The following is an 18,125-nucleotide window of genomic DNA, read 5'->3' as shown; positions in this document are numbered from 1 at the left end:
TGTTTTCTGTAGCCCCCCCCCCCCCCCCCCCCCGCGTTGTATTGGCCTGTGTATGACGGTGGTCTTGTTTGTCTGTGTGCGTAGCCATTGACATAGACGCCACAGGCTTAGACCCCGAGGACAATGAACTTCCAGTCCACCTGCTCTCCCCTAGAGCCAGTCCAAATGCCGTCTCGTCGCCCCTAGCAAAAGAGAAACGAATGCCCTTCTTTAAGAAGGTAAACCGGAGGCACTGTGCCAGCCAGCCCTTACCCTTCTCTCTCTTCCTCTGTTCCTGTCCGTCTGTCCGCACGGCTCTGACGGAAAAATGCCTGTCGGCTGCTCACTTATAGCGTCCATTCTTAATCTTGTCTACTTGTCCACGTGTTCTTCCGCTTGGCGTGCACGGAGCCGTCTGCGTGCATGCATGTTCTTAACCTCTCTCTCTCTCCTCTTCCATCTCACCGTAGCTAAGCAGAAGCTGCCCCTTAAGTCGGTAAGTTGGGGTGCAGAGCAGGGGCCTTGGGGGGTTGGGGGGGACTTTGGGATTTACCTCTGCAGTGTTACTCTTCTTTACTGACCACCTACCCCCACCACAACCCCTTCCTCTACTCACCAGTGCTGTGATCCCTATATTTGTTGTTCTTTTGTTTGTTTGCTTGTTTGTTTGTGTAATATCTACAGTCCGTGTTTAGTGGGACCTCGGTGTGCACAGATTTTTAACCACATGAACCCTAGCTAGCATCTATTCTGGGGCTAACAAATTGCATCTCTACAAGTATTCATTTGTTAAATAGGCCTACAAGGTTTAAGTAGTTAATAGGTTAGATAGAGGAGTACTGTAATTCTGTCATTTCCTAACCAGAATTATACTGGAAGGTGAGAACGATGAGAACGGCACCTACATTATTTTATGTTATTGTTTTGCAGTGCATACGTAAAGCTTAAGCATGGTCTTTCTGGTCTTAAAACATTGACATTTTCTGATTTGAAAGTATAGCTACAATGCTGGCAGCAACTGAGACCTTTTTTCCCATAAATGTTGTTCTTATAAACCAAGGGACTGAAGGGTACAGTGACTGACGTATTTCACAGGAACAACGTTGTCCAATAATAGCGTTGTGTTAGTCAACAATAAAGCAAGCATCTTTCACCGCTTCTCTGTGCTCTTGATGTGAAATGAAACTTCCCAAGGGGAGCCCAGTGACAGCAGATGTCAGAACCATGTAAGGAACACTGAAGTAGAGTGGGAGGGGGAGATGAGAAAAAAGAGGGACAAGTGAGACAGATTTTATGTACACCGAAAAACACGTCATAAAGAGGGACAGAGACAAAAGGACACGTATTTTCAGCCTATGGATAAACTTAGCTTCTGACATCCGGGCCGGGTGTGTACAGTAGGCTATGTAGGACACTATACTCCAACCAACTGCATAAGGCAGGGGTTCTCAACCCGTGGGTCGCGACCCCTCGGGGGGTCGCCAAATTATTTTAGGGGGTCCCCAAAAATGTTTAAAAAAAAAAAAAAAAAGGGTTTTTAATTTTTTATTTTCACGATTTTTCAAAAATAGCAGACCTACAAGCTCGTAGCGCCACTCAGTGGCGCGCTATGAGCTTGTAGATCTGCTATTTTTCAATAGCTAAATTATAACAATGCTTAAAACACCAAAAGGGGTTCCCGCCCAAAATGGGTTAAGGTTATTGTAGCAGTCAATTTATATTGGGGGTCGGGAGGGTGCGGGGCGGGGGTCCCGAGACATTGCCAAAGCATTTCCGGGGGTCCCCGGCCAAAAACGTTGAGAACCCCTGGCATAAGGCACTGTTTCAAAAACAGTGGGAAGGGATCGCTGACCAATTTGTATTGATCGCGGCGAGTAAATATAATATATATATACACACACACACACACACACACCCACCCACACATACAACCATTTTCTAGTATTTCATAAATACAATGAAAAAACAAATAATTTCCCACAACGCATGTGATGCGTTAAGCTTGTAGTTTTCATTTAATGTAATGCCCCTAATGTATGCCCCTATAGTAGCACCAGGTTGACGGTGGTTAATTGCAGTCAAGAATCAAGGGGGTATACAGTACTTGTAGTCACACACACAGTCTCACTCACACAGGTACAAGCTGTGATGCTGCTGTGACAACATAGCAGTCCCAGTGGGGTGGTATTGTAGAAGCCGCCCTCTATTCGCCTTCATTCTCCCAGGTATCATTGCTGTTTCCTGCAGAGTTTATTTAGACTTACTTGCACAATCATGCACGGTCACCGGCGCTGACCGTCAGAGATGGAACACATTGTTTGTTCCCCACTGCTCTCCAGAGTTCTCTCACCGTTGCACCCTTTCAAACATAAATGGTAAATGGTGCATTTATATAGCGCCTTTATCCAAGGCGCTTTACATAGATTGTGCATTACATTCACCCATTCATACACCGATTGCGGCGGAAGCCATGCAAGGTACCAACCAGCACATCGGGAGCAATTTGGGGTTCAGTGTCTTGCCCAAGGACACTTTGACATGTAGACAGGAGGAGCTGGGATTCGAACCGCCGACCCATGGATCATTAGACGACCTGCTCTACCTCCTGAGCCACAGTCGCCCTAGCCTACCTCTCTCTGTCACATGGTCGCTATGAGACTGATAGGTGCACAGCTGTGGACCCTTATGAATTAGTAACTTAAAGCAGCACTATGTAACTTTCCTCTTCTGCCCTGGATTTGAACCCGGTTTGGTTTCCCATGCAAGTGCTGAATTTTTTACCATTGAGCTAATCTTGGCGTCGTGTCAGATCCTGTGTCTAGGTGAGAGATGACCTTTGACGTCACATTCTAAATGTTGCAATAGAAAAGCAGGGAGACAAAATACAACCATCCCAATTGTGTACGATATTGTATTAACATACAGATAGGGCACAAAAAGAAAAACTGCGGCTTGGATTGAAATCACAAATACATTCGTCAATGTATTGAAATCACAAATATATTTGTCAATGGTTTGAAATCACAAATATATCCGCCAATGGATTGATATCACACATATATTCATCAGTGGCAGTGAATGAGTTCCGAGAATCGAATTTCCTGTATTGACATTTTCCATTTCGATTAATCTTTTTTGTTTTTAACTTGGCTTTCACAACACTATAATTCCAGGACAGGCTTCTGGGTGGTGTAGTAGACCAGGGGTTCTCAACGTTTTTGGCCGGGGACCCCCGGAAATGCTTTGGCAATGTCTCGGGACCCCCGCCCCGCCCCCTCCCGACCCCCAATATAAATTGACTGCTACAATAACCTTAAACCATTTTGGGCGGGAACCCCTTTTGGTGTTTTAAGCATTGTTATAATTTAGCTATTTAAAAATAGCAGATCTACAAGCTCATAGCTTGTAGGTCTGCTATTTTTGAAAAATCGTGAAAATAAATAAATAAAAAAAAATCTTTTTTTTTTCTTTTTTTTTTGAAAATAATTTGGGGACCCCCTAAAATAATTTGGCGACCCCCCGAGGGGTCGCGACCCACGGGTTGAGAACCCCTGTAGTAGACTATAGAGCGTCGCAGTCCCGCCCCCTACCATGGACCAGGAAATTAATCCCAATGCATTTTTTCCATAGACATTTCAAAAAGTATTTATTTAAAGACGGTTACGCCGCGGACAAAGCCAACTCGAGTCGTGACAACTCATGACAACACAAACAATATTTTGGACCAAACAAATAATTACAAAGAAGAAAAACAACAAAAAAAGTGTTGTAACCTGCCGTTTTTTTCTTCTTTCTAATTATTTGTTTGTTGTCATGATTTGTCACGACTCGAGTTGGCTTTGTCCGCGGCGTAAACGTCTTTAAATAAATACTTTCTGAAATGTCTATGAGGAAAATGAACGGAGAATAATTTCCTGGGCCATGGTAGGGGGCGGGACTGCGACGCTCTATAGGTAAACTGTTCATCCACCACCACAGATCGGTGGGTTCAATTCCCGGAAGCTGTGCCCTATCGTTTGGTCGGTGCATGGGGAAGAGCCTAGGTAACTACTAAAGAGGGGGTGCAGTAAATGCTGCTAGATTTTAAAAGAATAAGAAGCTGTTACACACTGAGCTCCCACGCGTCACGTTCCTAACTAACAAGTGCTGCGTGTCTCTCTCTGTTGTAAACTGTCGTAGATCTTCTACGGTTGTTTTCGCCTGTCTGACTACTAACCTCTTCCTGTAACATTGCTCCCAATTGAGTACCGAAGTCTGATGTAATTCTTCGCATCCTGTCTGGTCACGTTTTTTTCATTATGTGATTAATATCGTGGCATTAACTGTGTTCCAAAAATAAATGAGCCCGGTGGTTTTATATGGATATTAAGCATCAACTAGCGTTACTGGTCTGCCGCAGAATTAATTCTATTTTCACCAGAAACAGACTGTATCAAGTATGAGTGACCCTGACAACAGCGCTGGGACAATTTGTTTATTTTTGGATTACAATAATTCTTATATGAGACGATTCTAAGATGAACGAGTGGCGTCACTTCTGTACTCAACGATGCAACGATGCAACGATATTAATCCCTCCCCCCCCAAAAAAAAACAACAACAAAAAACAAACAATGTCTCTTGTTTTTTTGGAGTGATAATTTGTGCAGTGCAAAAATTAACCTAAAGGGTCTCGGAGATAAAGTAACACTCCAGGACTTAACTGTGCTTTTAAATAGCTTTGTCCCCCCCCCCCCCCCCCCCCCCCCCCCCCAGAAGTGTTGTTCCATTGTGATGTTATGTTGACTGTTAAAAACTTTTCCTTGCCTCTCGATGTGCTCCCTCCAGACGGAACACATTCCTCCATATGATGTGGTGCCTTCCATGCGGCCCGTGGTTCTGGTCGGCCCGTCTCTGAAGGGCTACGAGGTAATAAAATACTTCACTGACACCACCTCCACGGCAGATGATAATCTCACAGCACGCAATACTGATGATACACTAGCTGGGTCATACAGGAACTCATCAGCACTATTCAGCTGAGTTGTCTCTGTCGAGTGGAAACCTCAATATGTCCAAAACCGTAACTTTTCAGGATTGTGTGTGTGTGTGTGTGTGTGTGTGTGTGTGTGTGTGTGTGTGTGTGTGTGTGTGTGTGTGTGTGTGTGTGTGTGTGTGTGTGTGTGTGTGTGTGTGTGTGTGTGTGTGTGTGTGTGTGTGTGTGTGTGTGTGTGTGTGTGTGGCTCCTTCTCAATTCATTGCGCATACAGTGAAATATTTAAAACCTTTTTTTGTTTTGGCTCATGTAAATCTAAAAATCCTATCTCAAGACCTCTAAAAAATGTCAGTGCCACAGGACGCCTTTGGACGCCTCCCCCTTAATCCAGAAATGTCGACCATCTGAAAAGTATATACTTATGCAGTCAATACTTGGTTTAGGCTACTTTTGAACAAAGTATTGTGTCAATGGGGCGTGGCATGAAGGTGATCAGCCTGTGGCACTGTTAAGGTGTGATGAAAGCCCAGGTTTGCTTTGATAACAGCCGTAAATTAATTTATGTCTCACACCTTCCTCTTCACAATACAACATAGATTATCTGTGGGGTTCAGGTCAGGCCAGTTGGCTGGTCAGTAGCACAGTACTACAGTACTAACTAAAATCATGATCAGTACATCAATTGCTAGTTCTGTGGGCAGGTGCCAAATCAAGCTGGAAAGGAAAATTAGCATCTCCATAACCTCGCCTCACCAGGCTTTCCACCTCGGAGGAAAGCCTGGTCTCTATTTCATTTCGGGTATATGAAAAGGAAGATCCGTTTGATTGTTCCTGCCTGTCGACTACAAAACAATACTACAACATGACGTAACGATATCATCCGCTCCCGACCGGATCATATACCTGAAATGGAATGGTGCCCAAGCTAGCATCTCCATAAAGCTTGTCAACATACTGAAGCACAAAGTGCTCTAAATATCCTGATAGATGGCTGTGTTGACTCTGGACTTGATACAACACCAGTGGATCAACACCAGCAGATGACATGGCACCCAAAATCATCACTGATCGTGAAAACGTCACACTGGAGTCAACACAGCCATCTACCAGGAGATTTTGGAGCATGGTGATGGCAACATATGCATAGGGGAAGCTACAGGGTTGCCAAATATGCTATCTCCATTGTTTCTCAAAATGGGATGTTTTTTATTGTTTGTTCACAGGTAACAGACATGATGCAAAAAGCACTCTTTGACTTTTTGAAACACCGATTTGAGGGAAGGTAAATTTCAACCCTTTTCTTTTTATGAAATTTTATCTCCTCTCTCTCTCTCTCTCTCTCTCTCTCTCTCTCTCTGTCTCTCTCATACTAGATATGCTGGTATTTAGCTGTCCCCCGAGGTTTTGCAGAGGGGAGTGTGTAATAAGTTTGTTTGGCCTGGAGATGTGTGTGTGTGTGTGCAGCTTCTTTAAATAGGCCCTCTCCATGTCCTTAATAGGCTATAGTGGGCCCTGGAGCAGAGCGGGATGGGATTCTCCAGTCCCTGAGTTGTGGTCTCTGTCCCATCCCGTCTGTCCACCCCGTCCAGAGCTGAGAGGCCATAAAGTTACACAACACCCACAACCACCCACCCACATCCACTCAGCTCATCAGCAGCTGAATTCTGTTCCTCCCACCCACTTGTATCACTCCTGGCCATATGATTTAACACACACTGGTTCTCAAATAACACTCGACACCCAAAAGAGAAACGAGACGTTTGCCCGGGACCCAAACTACTGAAAATAGCAGATCTACAAGCTCACACGAGCTTGTGGATCTGCCATTTTCACTACTACATAAACTTTTTTTTTTCTTTTTTCTTTTTCTTTTTAATACTTTTGAAAACGTTTATTTCTGGGGTTTTTTCTGTAGGAAATGAAAAAAAGGGGATATTTCCTCGCAGGCCAATTCACCGAACATGGGTTGCGGCCCACTGTTTGGGAAATGGTGATTTAAAACACTGATTCTCAAACTTGTTCATGTCAAATACCCCTAAATGAATATGTAACATATTTGGCTGAAAACCCCATCTGTTTTTTTTGTTTTTGTTTTTTTGTTTGTTTCGTGGACCGCCATACAAGATTTGTGTTGTTAAAATGTTTCCGCATTGCGAGGCGTTGTAATTTTGCTGGGTGGGGACGTCCTGGAGACCCCTCAAGGACCCCTGGCAGACCCCACCTTGAGAACCACTGATCTAACAAACCCAAACCACCTCTCCCGCTGCTAGACTGCTCTGCTCAGCATGATCGTCATTATTGATCTGCCACCGTTTCTCTGTCAAAGTGTTCGTTTAGTGTGTAAAATCATCATCGTCTTCTCTGGTTAACCAAGTATTTGTCCGCGTTTCTTTCCTCTGTCCTCAGAATATCGATCACTCGAGTCACGGCGGACATCTCTCTTGCCAAACGTTCGGTACTGAACAATCCTAGCAAGCACGCCATCATCGAACGCTCCAATACACGCTCAAACTTGGGTAGGTTTTGCACGATTGAAAAATGTTGTATGGCCAAGTCCTAATAAATGTGCAACTCGTGAAACGGTGTGAAAGGAGCCCCCAAACTAGCACTGTGTGTAAAATGATGATGTTTTGGTAATATTGTTCCTGCTGTTCTATATACTGCCAACCAGGTGAAGACAATCACAGATTGAAGCGTTAACCTTTGCTTTTTATAAAATAACTGAGACCATTAGGGTTTTATTGAAGATGCTTCTGAGCTAGTTTGACCACTTCAAATGCTCTTCTAGAAATAATAACTCAAAATAGCCGACCTAGGCTATTTTTGCTGCTCAACATGCTTCTATAGAAGACGTGTTGGCTTTTATGGGATCCAAATGACTGAAATCAGTTGTGGCGTCTAAGAACTTTAGTCCACATGTTCCAGAAGAAAAAGACTTGTCTGCTAACATCTGCAGGGTTTGATGCATAATGTTGTTGTTTTTTGTCAAGAAAAGCAGCTCAAATTATGCAAAAAAGGGAAGGAAACAATTATAGAATCTCTAAACAAGTGGTTATGTCAGAGGAGCCAAGAAAAACCCAGAGTGGTCTTTGGGTCGTGAGTTAGGTTTCTGTTCTGGAATGAGAGATAGTGCGGGGGAAAAGGTGGGGGTGGCGTGATCGAAGCACGCCAGATAACAGTGGAGAAAGTATATTTACTTTAGTGTTTTACCCCAGTCTTTTGCAGTATCTGTACTTTACTTGAGTATTTTTGCATACTTACTACATTTCAAAGACAGATATTAAATTTTGACTCATTTCATTGGAAGGGAAAAAGTATATTATGAATAGAAAAATAGCAGATTGGCACAACGAGCCGCGATGCGTTGTGAGCTTGTTGCTCTGCTATTTTCACTATTATTGATGATTTAATATGACAATATATAATAATAATAATATATAATAATATGACAATATATAAAAAAGAAAATGTACTTTGCATTTTGTACTTTAACTGAACAAATATGACAGAGGAACTTTCAATTGGTAGTTGAGTATAATATTGTACATGTCACCATAAGTAATATCTGTACTTTGACTCAAGCACTGGAGTTGCCAGATGAAAACAGATCCAAGAATGGTCTTGATGTGAACAGGGGGTTGATTGGGGTCGAGCTGCTGCGATTACAATCGCACACATTCCTGAGTGGGGGTCTCACGGAGGTCAAGACCGGACAGGAGCAATGGCACTTATCTTCACATGCTATCACTGTGTGAGCACCAGATGTAGACCGCTCCAGATGTGTACAGTACACTACTCTGAGAGAGACGTTGGAGGCAAGCAACAAGTCCATGAACTGTTAGGGAACGCCAGTAGTTAAGCAAAGCAAAGCAAAGTTCTTTGTTTACCCAGGGAAGTGGACTAAGCTCGAGATGCCACACCCTGCTCATAGAACATTTCATGGTAGGGGTTCAATGCCTTGCTCAAGGGCACTTCAGCGGTGGTAATTTGAACGTGCCGGTCCGGGGATTCGAACTGGCGACCTTCCGGTATCAAAACCGTTCGGCCACCGCTGCCCCAGTTGTCCGCGGACCGCAGGTTGTGAAACCATAAGTTCTCAATGTTTATGTCACTCGGAGCCGGGACAACACATATACGGCATGAACGGAGACACATCTGGGCCTCACGTTAAAAGCTCCAAGCTTTGAACGGGAAGTGTTCTGCAGGCATCATTGTCTTTTGGACTGTGCCTGGTGTTGGTTTAAAGCAGCACAATGTAACTTTCCTCCTCTCCACCGGATTTTAACCTCTGGTTTCTGATTTGTTTTATACCATTGAGCCTAATAGAGCCTGTCTGCATGCTCAGGGAATCCTGGCCATCAGGTAAAAATGTCACATCCTGGGGGCTCCATCTTGCGGCAGGGGCCCTTTTTCCTTCATTTGGGGATTTAGTATTGTGTGAGAGGTGTGGCCCCGTACAATTTGTTATCTTGTGCCACAGCCTAAGTCACCAAAACACCTCCATTACCCCTTACATTATGCATAGGTGTGGTTTGGGCCACCTGCCATTACCTTTAAGAGATCCATTATCCATTTAACATTATGCCCAGTGATTTACGCTATGGCCCATGGCCATGGAAGAGCGACACGCGCTGCTGCCTTGCCTATTTATATTTGATACAGAGGCCGGGTTGTTTTGTGTCCAGTAGCTCCAACACAGCCTCACTCATGCAAATCTAATAACTTCTTTGACTAGACAATTAAACACAACAAGCACAAGGAATTGACACTGCTGATTATAGTAAAATTCCAATCACAGAGATTTGTGGAGAATTAAGACGGAACGAGACCTCTGAGCTGTGAATGTTGTGCAACATGACTCAAGCCGAGGCAGCTCCAACTCAGGTCTCACTGTCTCAGAGTCAGGAGTGCATTCTTTTATCAAACAGAATTCGCATTATGGTTGGTTTGAAGAGGCACTTTCCATTGTCCTAAACCTGTGTGCATAAGATAGCAAATATAGGGAAAGTGCATCAACACGCCTACAGACTCACCTCCACCCGCAAATATAGGAGTCGGCAAAATGAATAGTGGGTTGTGTGGCCACAAGATAACGTTTACGCATTGTGGAAGCTCCTAAATGTGTAATTCACGGAAAATGCTTATTACTTGAGGATAAAGCATGGCATAAGATGGAGCCCAGGTCTAGGTGAGACATGACCTTTGCCACAATCTAAATGTTTCAATAGCTGAGCATTAACATACTCTACACTACACTACAATACAATACAGATTGGACAACATCACTTAAAAACATTTAATTTTAAGCTATTATATTGTACCATAAATGGTAAATGGTAAATGGTGCATTTATATAGCACCTTTGTCCAAGGCGCTTTACATAGATTGTGCATTACATTCACCCATTCACACACACATTCATACACCGATGGCGGCAGAAACCATGCAAGGTACCAACCAGCACATCAGGAGCAATTTGGGGTTCAGTGTCTTGCTCAAGGACACTTCAACACTAACTCTGGGGGAGCCCGGGTTCGAACTGGCGACCTTGCGGTTACCATCCGGAAACTCTACCCCTGAACCACCGCCGCCCCTTTACCATGTAAATAAACCATCAACACAAGAAGTGGGAATTGCGCTACAAAGATGAAAAGGCTTTAGTCGGATGCATAATGTTTAATTAAGCTGCATCAGGCTGACGGGTGGGTTTCGACCGAACCCTCCATCAGAGCGAATGATTTACCATGTCACATCCAAATAGGATTTGTGTTTTGAAATGGTGCAATAGTGTTTGATTGAAAAAGACTCGAGTTAATTGTTCTTGTGCCAATTACTAAATCCGGCCTGTGGGTAACATTTTCAGAAACAAATTAATGAGTATAGCTCTCAGAGCTGGGATGTGGTAAGTGTTTGAGACGTACTGTTCAACAATGTTAACTGCACATTTCCTTATGCGAGAGAGAGCTTCTTGGAGAAAAAACTGCCTCAGAAAAGGTTCACGGTCGGTTACCTGCATGCAGTGGTGTAAAGTAACTAAGTACATCTACTCAAGTACTGTACAATTCTGAGGTTTTTTTCTTTTTTTTACTTTACTGGAATATTTCCAATTTTCAATACATTTACTTCACTTCATTCTACTCCACTGAATCTCAATAAATATTTGCACTTTTTACTCCGCTACAATTATTTAAAAACTTAGTTACTTTGACGATTTTGAATATTATTACAAAACATACATTAACTAACCACTTCAGCCTTATAGACGGCACTCATGGCGAGGCATTGTGAGTTTGTAGATCTGTAACTGAGAGTGTACACTCTCACAGTACGTTTTAACAGCGGGCGACAGCCAGACGAATTTTCCGGAAGTGCATTATTTGTCTATGGGACCCGGCGATAGGAGGCTAACGGGCGATGGTCAAAAAGTGGGCGGGGCAACGTCGCCCGAAAATATAAAAATAATTAATCTTTTTGGGCGATGACGGGCGATTGGGCGATGTGTCGATGCTCGCCCGCTGTTAAAACGTACTGTCCGAGTTAAATAAACATTGAGTTTACACTGTGCAGACTGGGCTCCCAGAGATAAATATCAAACATTTAATCGATTGGGTGGCCTGTGACCTAATCTAAATTATATCAAATTGGGATTCCTTGAAATTGGAACTAAGGGGTTGAGAATCACTGCAAGAATCACTGCAAGTCTCTATCTCTCTATATCTCTCTCTCTCTCTCTCTCTCTCTCGCACGCACGCACGCACGCACGCACACACACACACACACACACACACACACACACACACACGTACAAATGGCTGGTCACATGGTGTGTTTTAGCATCAACTCTGCAACCTCACACTGCAGGTCACACTGTAACTAGTGTGATCTCATCTCGTCTAATGCACGTGTTGACTCCTGCCCTCCCCTCCTTGCCCTGCCCCTCCTCCCCTCTCAGCCGAGGTCCAGAGTGAGATCGAGCGGATCTTTGAGCTGGCTCGGACCTTGCAGCTTGTGGTGCTGGACGCTGACACCATCAACCATCCGTCGCAGCTGGGCAAGACCTCCCTGGCCCCCATTATCGTCTACGTCAAGATTACCTCCCCCAAGGTGAACACTGTGGGACCATTATTCATAATTCACGAAACCTATGTGTGTGTTTTTGTCTGTCATAACTTTCAACATTTGCTGTGTCCCAAATGGACTGGGAGTGTGCAATGCTGATCGGTTTCTGGTACAGTATATGCGTAGGATATACAGAATCTCTGTGCCTGAGCATTGCATTCATCAGCATGCCATATTTAGTCGATCAGTCGTTAGTGGGTAGCTTTGACAACGGGTGCAACGGGTACTCTTGACAAAGAACAACAAGTACAACAGGCATAGACGGGTGAGGGCATACATTCACACAACTTGCATCGTTCCGTGGTCCGCGATCAGGGGCCAATATGGTTGGTTCGACAACGGGCCCAAGTTTGTCGGCGGTCAGAGCCCAGAGCGAGAGAATGAAGCGATAAACAAACAATGGCAGAGGTCTCCGGGACACACACTCCTAACTCTTTGACACGGAGGGATGACACGGGGACAAAGCACGAAGGTAGCCGAACTGAAATGTTCCCTCTACTTATGTACACGTCAACTCCACTGCTTTATGAACGCTCCCCGGTGCATTTGATTGCCCACCGTATGGATGACCTGTCATTGCTTATATTGGTTTTCTATAAGAGAGTGGCTCCCCAGCCGCTGGGGCTTTTAAATACAGCCTGACCGGTCCGACTGCCCACCACAACTGGTGTATGGAAGGTGGGGGGAGAGAGAGAGAGCGCACGTGACGGGACTGATTCATCGCACTGACCTTCAGCCAGGTGTAAATAAGGTTCATGATTCAGTGATCAATAAAAAGGCAGACATTTGAGTAACAAGGGAAAATGAAAAAAGTATAGCCAGGGAGGGCAGCGCGACACGGAACCTTTAAATCGATGTCGTCCCAAATCACACTCACAGTCAACGGAACGGCTCACTTGAATACTGAACAACTGTGTATCTGTGTTCGTGGCGCGAGGGTTCATTTTGTCGCTATGGTGCTGATGTGTTGACTGGTCAACTTGAATAATCTGAGACCCAAACATGGCATGGAAAAAAACTGTTTTCTAGTCCTGGAAATGGTTTGGAATAAACTGAATGTTTTGGAAAATGTTTGGATATAATTCACCTTATATTGTTTTTTGGTTCATAAAAACATGTCCCAAAACGTGTCTGGCATTACATGATGTGTGTGACCTAATGCATGCAGAACGTGGTTATCTTGTAGGTTCGGTTCTTTTTGTCTTTTTGTTTTTACACCTTTGCTCAATGCTATCACATGGTAGTTGATGCATTGATGATGATGATGACACTCTGTCACTACTGTATGCCCTCCCTCCTCAGGTCATGACGAGGCTGATCAAGTCCAGAGGGAAGTCTCAGGCGAAGCACCTTAACGTCCAGATGGTGGCAGCTGACAAACTGGCACAGTGCCCTTCTGTGAGTAGACGGACACTAGTCTGGGCAGTATGGGGACAGCTCACCAGTGTTGTCCAATGTAAAACTCCAGTCACTTCCTGACTTGCCTGCGTAATGGAAATACGAGTCAAATAGGACTGAGTAGCAAAGTGAGAAAACGACGAACGTAGTGAATCAGGCTATGTTAGAGCAGTGGTTCTCAACCTTTTGGAATTTCAAGGACCCAAAGTGGTGAAGGACTCGCACGCACACCACAAACAAATTCAGGGATATGACTCCTTATAAACCTTTTTAGAATCCGCCTCAGTCCTAAATGGGATAAGGCTTCCCAAATCATCAGGGTGTTTGAAAATAGAAGATCTACAAGCTCTACAAGCATCATATCGCGACGCGGTGTTAGCTTGTAGATCTGCCATCTTCAAATAAATCTTGAACAAAATATTTTCAGATGGTGGTCCCCGGACCCGACGTTGAGAACTAGTGTGCTAGAACAGTGTTTTTCAACCTTTTTCAGGCCGTGTTACTGATCACATGACCCCACGGATCTCAGACCTCTAGTTTCAGACCTTGTGTTTTTTATTATTTCCACATAACAACTCTAAGGTATATTAATGACATAGTAAAATGTTGAAAATGAGTGGTATTCCCCTTTAATATTAAAAAGGTCTTAAAAGTCCTTAAATTGTCACTTAGCTGACCCCCCAAAATCATGTGGGGAGTCGGGACCCCCTGGGCGTCCCGACCCACAGGCTGAGAACCAGTGTGTTAGAGTAATGTCAGGGTTTGGGTAAACAATGTCTTAGAAATACTTGGTTGCTGGCTAATGGCTGATACTGTAGAGTGTAGACTGTAGAGGAATGTCTTGAAAGACACGGCATCTGGTGCCAATTCTATTTCTGTGTCCTCTCCAATCTACTTTGATATTATTTTAGGACATGAAACAAATTCTATTTTGATATTACTTTAGAATATTCTAATTTAAACCCAGTAATATTTTGCAGATTTAACCCATTAAGACCTGAGGCAGATTCTACAAATGCCTTCTAAATCAGTATAGTTCTCAAACATTTTCATGCAAAGGACCCCCAACATATTGGCTATTTGAACTATTTGTTTTTGTTTGTTTTTTTTAGTTTTTTTTCTCTCTCTCTCTCTCTCTGTCTCTCATTAGCAGGCAACAGTGCAGCACTATCTCTCTCTCTCTGTTTCTGGCACAACAGCGCCACTTTTGCCCCTACTGCTACTCATAGTCACACACATAGGTTAACAAACGGACATTGCTGTTCCTTGGAGTGGTTGCACCACTCAAAAATGGCAAATAAGTTTAGCGATAAGGGGTAACATGTGGTGCAAGATATAGCACTCCAAAACGTTTCTGTTGAAAAAGATTTTTTTTTTCTCAGAATTAATCCCTGGCTGGGTGAATTGCACAGGCTTTTCAGACATAATGGCATGTTTTGAATTTCCAATTAGCCACTCAGCTTAGGCAGTCACTTATGCCCCAATTTCTTAAAAGAATGTTTTTCCTCTGGTGAAATTAAGCAATATCATCACGCTTCACGGCAGAGAAATCACATTAGCAGCTGAGCAAATTTCATCCAAGCCTATAAACAGTTTTATTTTTCACGTTGTCCCATTTGTGGTTCTCAAAGTGGGGTCCGGGGACCCCCAGGGGTTCCAGGGGGTCCCCACCTAGCATAATTAGTCAAAACAAATAAGCATAACAATAATTTGAACCACTTTAGTTTAAACCCCAGACCACAGAAAATACACTGAATGTTCAAAAAGGGGGGGGGGGGTGTAGTTTGAGGTCAGAATTATAAAGGAATAAAAACTAAAAAAAATAGAAAATGTGATGTCATGAAACCTTTAGCTCTCTCATGGACCCTCCCCTCCCGTTCGCAGGAGATGTTTGACATCATCCTGGACGAGAACCAGCTGGAAGACGCGTGTGAGCACATCGCTGACTACCTGGAGGCCTACTGGAAGAGCACCCACCCCAGCAGCCTGACCGAGGAGCCCGTGCTGGACAAGCTGGCCTCCGCCACCCTCCCCTCCAGCCCCGCTCCTGTGCAGGTAACCAGGGTTATTCCCCTTAAAGCTTTTGACCTGAGATCAGATTCTAAAAATGTCTTCTACATCCTGACAGTTTTCTGAAGAATCTATGTTTCTATGTCAGTCGTTCTTCGATTTAAAAAAAATAGCAGACCTACAAGCTCGTAGTGCGCCACTCGGTGGCGCGCTATGAGCTTGTAGATCTGCTATTTTTCAATAGCTAAAGCACAACATGATGCTAACACCAAAAGGGGTTCCCGCCCCAAAATGGGTTAAAATGTCATTTTGTCCAGTCTGTGTATGGTGAAGTGTGTTACTAACAATAACTTATACAATCGGGGTGGTTGTATTTTGGGCGTGTTCGGAAATAGCGCACTGAGCGCACTGTGCAATGCAAACTAATAGGCGAGTGCGCTCCGGTGCGGTATTTCCGAACGCGCCCTTTGTCTCCCTCCCTGCTTTTGAGACATTTTAGATTGTGTCAAAGAAAGCAATAAGGTACACCCGCACACTGTGTATCTGCTCGGCACGAGAGTATTGTCTTATTTAATGACGCAACGTTTCGGTCACTAGGGACCTTCAATACTCTTGTGCCGAGCAGATACAGTGTGCGGGTGTACCTTATTGCTTTCTTTGATGTCCACTGGCCTACGCACCTGTGCATACGCCTGATTGCTAGGTGTGCGATAGTTTTCTCCTACAGATTGTGTCAAAGGACATGTCTCACCTAGACACAGGATCTGACAGGAATGTTGACCTGATGGTCGAGATTCAATTCATCCCTGAGCATTAGCTCAATGGTAAAATATGTCAGCAACCAGGTTCAAATCTGGGATAGAAGAGGAAAGTTACATAGTGCAGCTTTAACTAAAGCCAAATAACCAAAACTAGAATTGAACATTTTAGCTTAACTGAAATTAAAATAAAAACTAAAGGCTTTACAACAACAAAGAATTATAACTAACTGAAACAGTAATGTTTGTTTACAAAACTAAACTAAAACGTAAAATTATAGAGAAAATGTTGTTAGTTTTAAGTCTCATTGCAACAATAATGTAGCTGCTCTACAAGTGCACAGCGTGTCCCAATGTGACATGTTGTGAGCTTGTAGATCTGATATTCTTTCCTTTTGCTGACCATGTTGAATCTTGTCGCTGACTAATCAAAAAACTAACACTAAAACTAATAAAATGTAAACTAAAACTAAGCCATATATATATATATATATATATATATATATAAAGGGTGTGTTCACGCCGAATTTTAATTCTGCCTATGCAGGCTAAAGGATTCTGCCAATGCTTTTCAACGTGCGAATGGCAACAAACTACTCCGTTCTCCGTTCCAGCATTGCAGATTCCACCGCATAATCAGAATCAAAGTTCGGTGTGACTGTACCCCCTAAACTAGCAAACCTGGTTTAAAAAAAAAACGAATCAAAACTAAACTGTGATTGAAAACAAAAGACTACATTATAAACTAATGGGAAAAAACATGCCAAACTATAATGACACCATGGCAGGTACAGGTGCTGACCAGGCTCAGGGTCAACGAAGGCCCCCTCCCTCCTCCACAGCTCTGACACGGAGAACAGAGCTGTGGGCTCCATGGTGATGGCCGGCCGGACATACGGCCCACTGGGCTGCAGGACAGGGAGCGGAGAGAGAAGTGCCTGAGGGGGTCAGAGAGAGAGAGAGGAGGGGAGCTGCATGATGTGATGGTTAGAGAAGGTCCAGTAGGGGGTTGAGTTGGGGGCTGGGTTGGCATGGAGGGTTGAAGCTACAGGACTGCACAATATCGGGTTTATAAGAGTATATCGTTGTTGTTGGGCAGAAAACTCCTTGGGCTCCATCTTTGTCACCGCTAAACCCCTTATCCCAAAACTTCTTTGCCTTTTTTTACTATTTTGAAAAACATTTTTGAATAGTTCAACTAGCCAATCTACATTGACACGTTGTGAGCTTGTAGACTGGCCATTTTAACTATTCAAAAATGTTTTGCAAAATAGTAAAAAAGGCAAAGAAGTTTAGGGATAAGGGGTTTAGCGGTGACGAAAATGGAGCCCATAATCTCCATATTCTAACTTTTTGTGTTTCGTAAATTAACAGTCGTACTGTGGTGTGTTTTGAGCTATACTGTAGATCTACAACTTGGTGGTTGGGTTAAATTAATCTTAAAACAACATGGCCATATACAAAGTCCTGTATACTGTGCAGTCCTAATTCAAATCCTTGCTTTAACTCTCACTGGCAGCTCACCTTTGCTTGGTGGTTTACTGGTTTGACTGTAACAAAAGCACATAAACCCAGAAATAATAGCGATAACTATCTAACGATCACAATCTTGCATCTTCATCATTCACTGTGTGTGTTTACTTTTTCTTTTCTTTTTTAATTGCACGTAATGCTTATTCATGTTCGGTCATTTAAAAAAATATATCACGCCATCTAAAAATGTGCAATCACTGTCCCTTCCCTCCCCTGTGCCATGTCTCTGTCCACTGCCTTCACAATGGGAAATGTAAGGCGGAAAATGATGAGAATGGGGAATTTGCTGGTTTTGTGGCAGCTGAGGAGGAGGAGGAGGAGGAGGAGGAAGATTGAGGTTGTTAGTGTGGTGA

The 18,125-nt window shown here is 43.6% G+C and overlaps 1 protein-coding gene across 2 annotated transcripts in view; it reads left to right on the top strand.

The window, feature by feature from the left end:
• Window positions 1-18,125, top strand: part of cacnb2a (calcium channel, voltage-dependent, beta 2a) — a 111,896-nt gene that overhangs the window by 87,306 nt on the left and 6,465 nt on the right. Inside the window, exons 7-13 of one of the 2 annotated variants that reach the window (XM_079489990.1) lie at window positions 450-475; window positions 4,807-4,887; window positions 6,178-6,236; window positions 7,361-7,470; window positions 11,907-12,058; window positions 13,376-13,471; window positions 15,356-15,526. In XM_079489990.1, the coding sequence (XP_079346116.1) occupies window positions 450-475; window positions 4,807-4,887; window positions 6,178-6,236; window positions 7,361-7,470; window positions 11,907-12,058; window positions 13,376-13,471; window positions 15,356-15,526 (695 nt within the window). Of the gene's footprint in view, window positions 1-84; window positions 219-449; window positions 476-4,806; window positions 4,888-6,177; window positions 6,237-7,360; window positions 7,471-11,906; window positions 12,059-13,375; window positions 13,472-15,355; window positions 15,527-18,125 lie in introns of both variants that reach the window. The other variant, XM_079489989.1, reaches the window with a different exon arrangement.

The sequence above is a fragment of the Electrona antarctica genome, assembly GCF_951216825.1.
Source record: "Electrona antarctica genome assembly, chromosome: 20".
NCBI lineage: Eukaryota > Metazoa > Chordata > Actinopteri > Myctophiformes > Myctophidae > Electrona > Electrona antarctica.
This window is presented reverse-complemented; position numbering and strand designations above follow the sequence as displayed.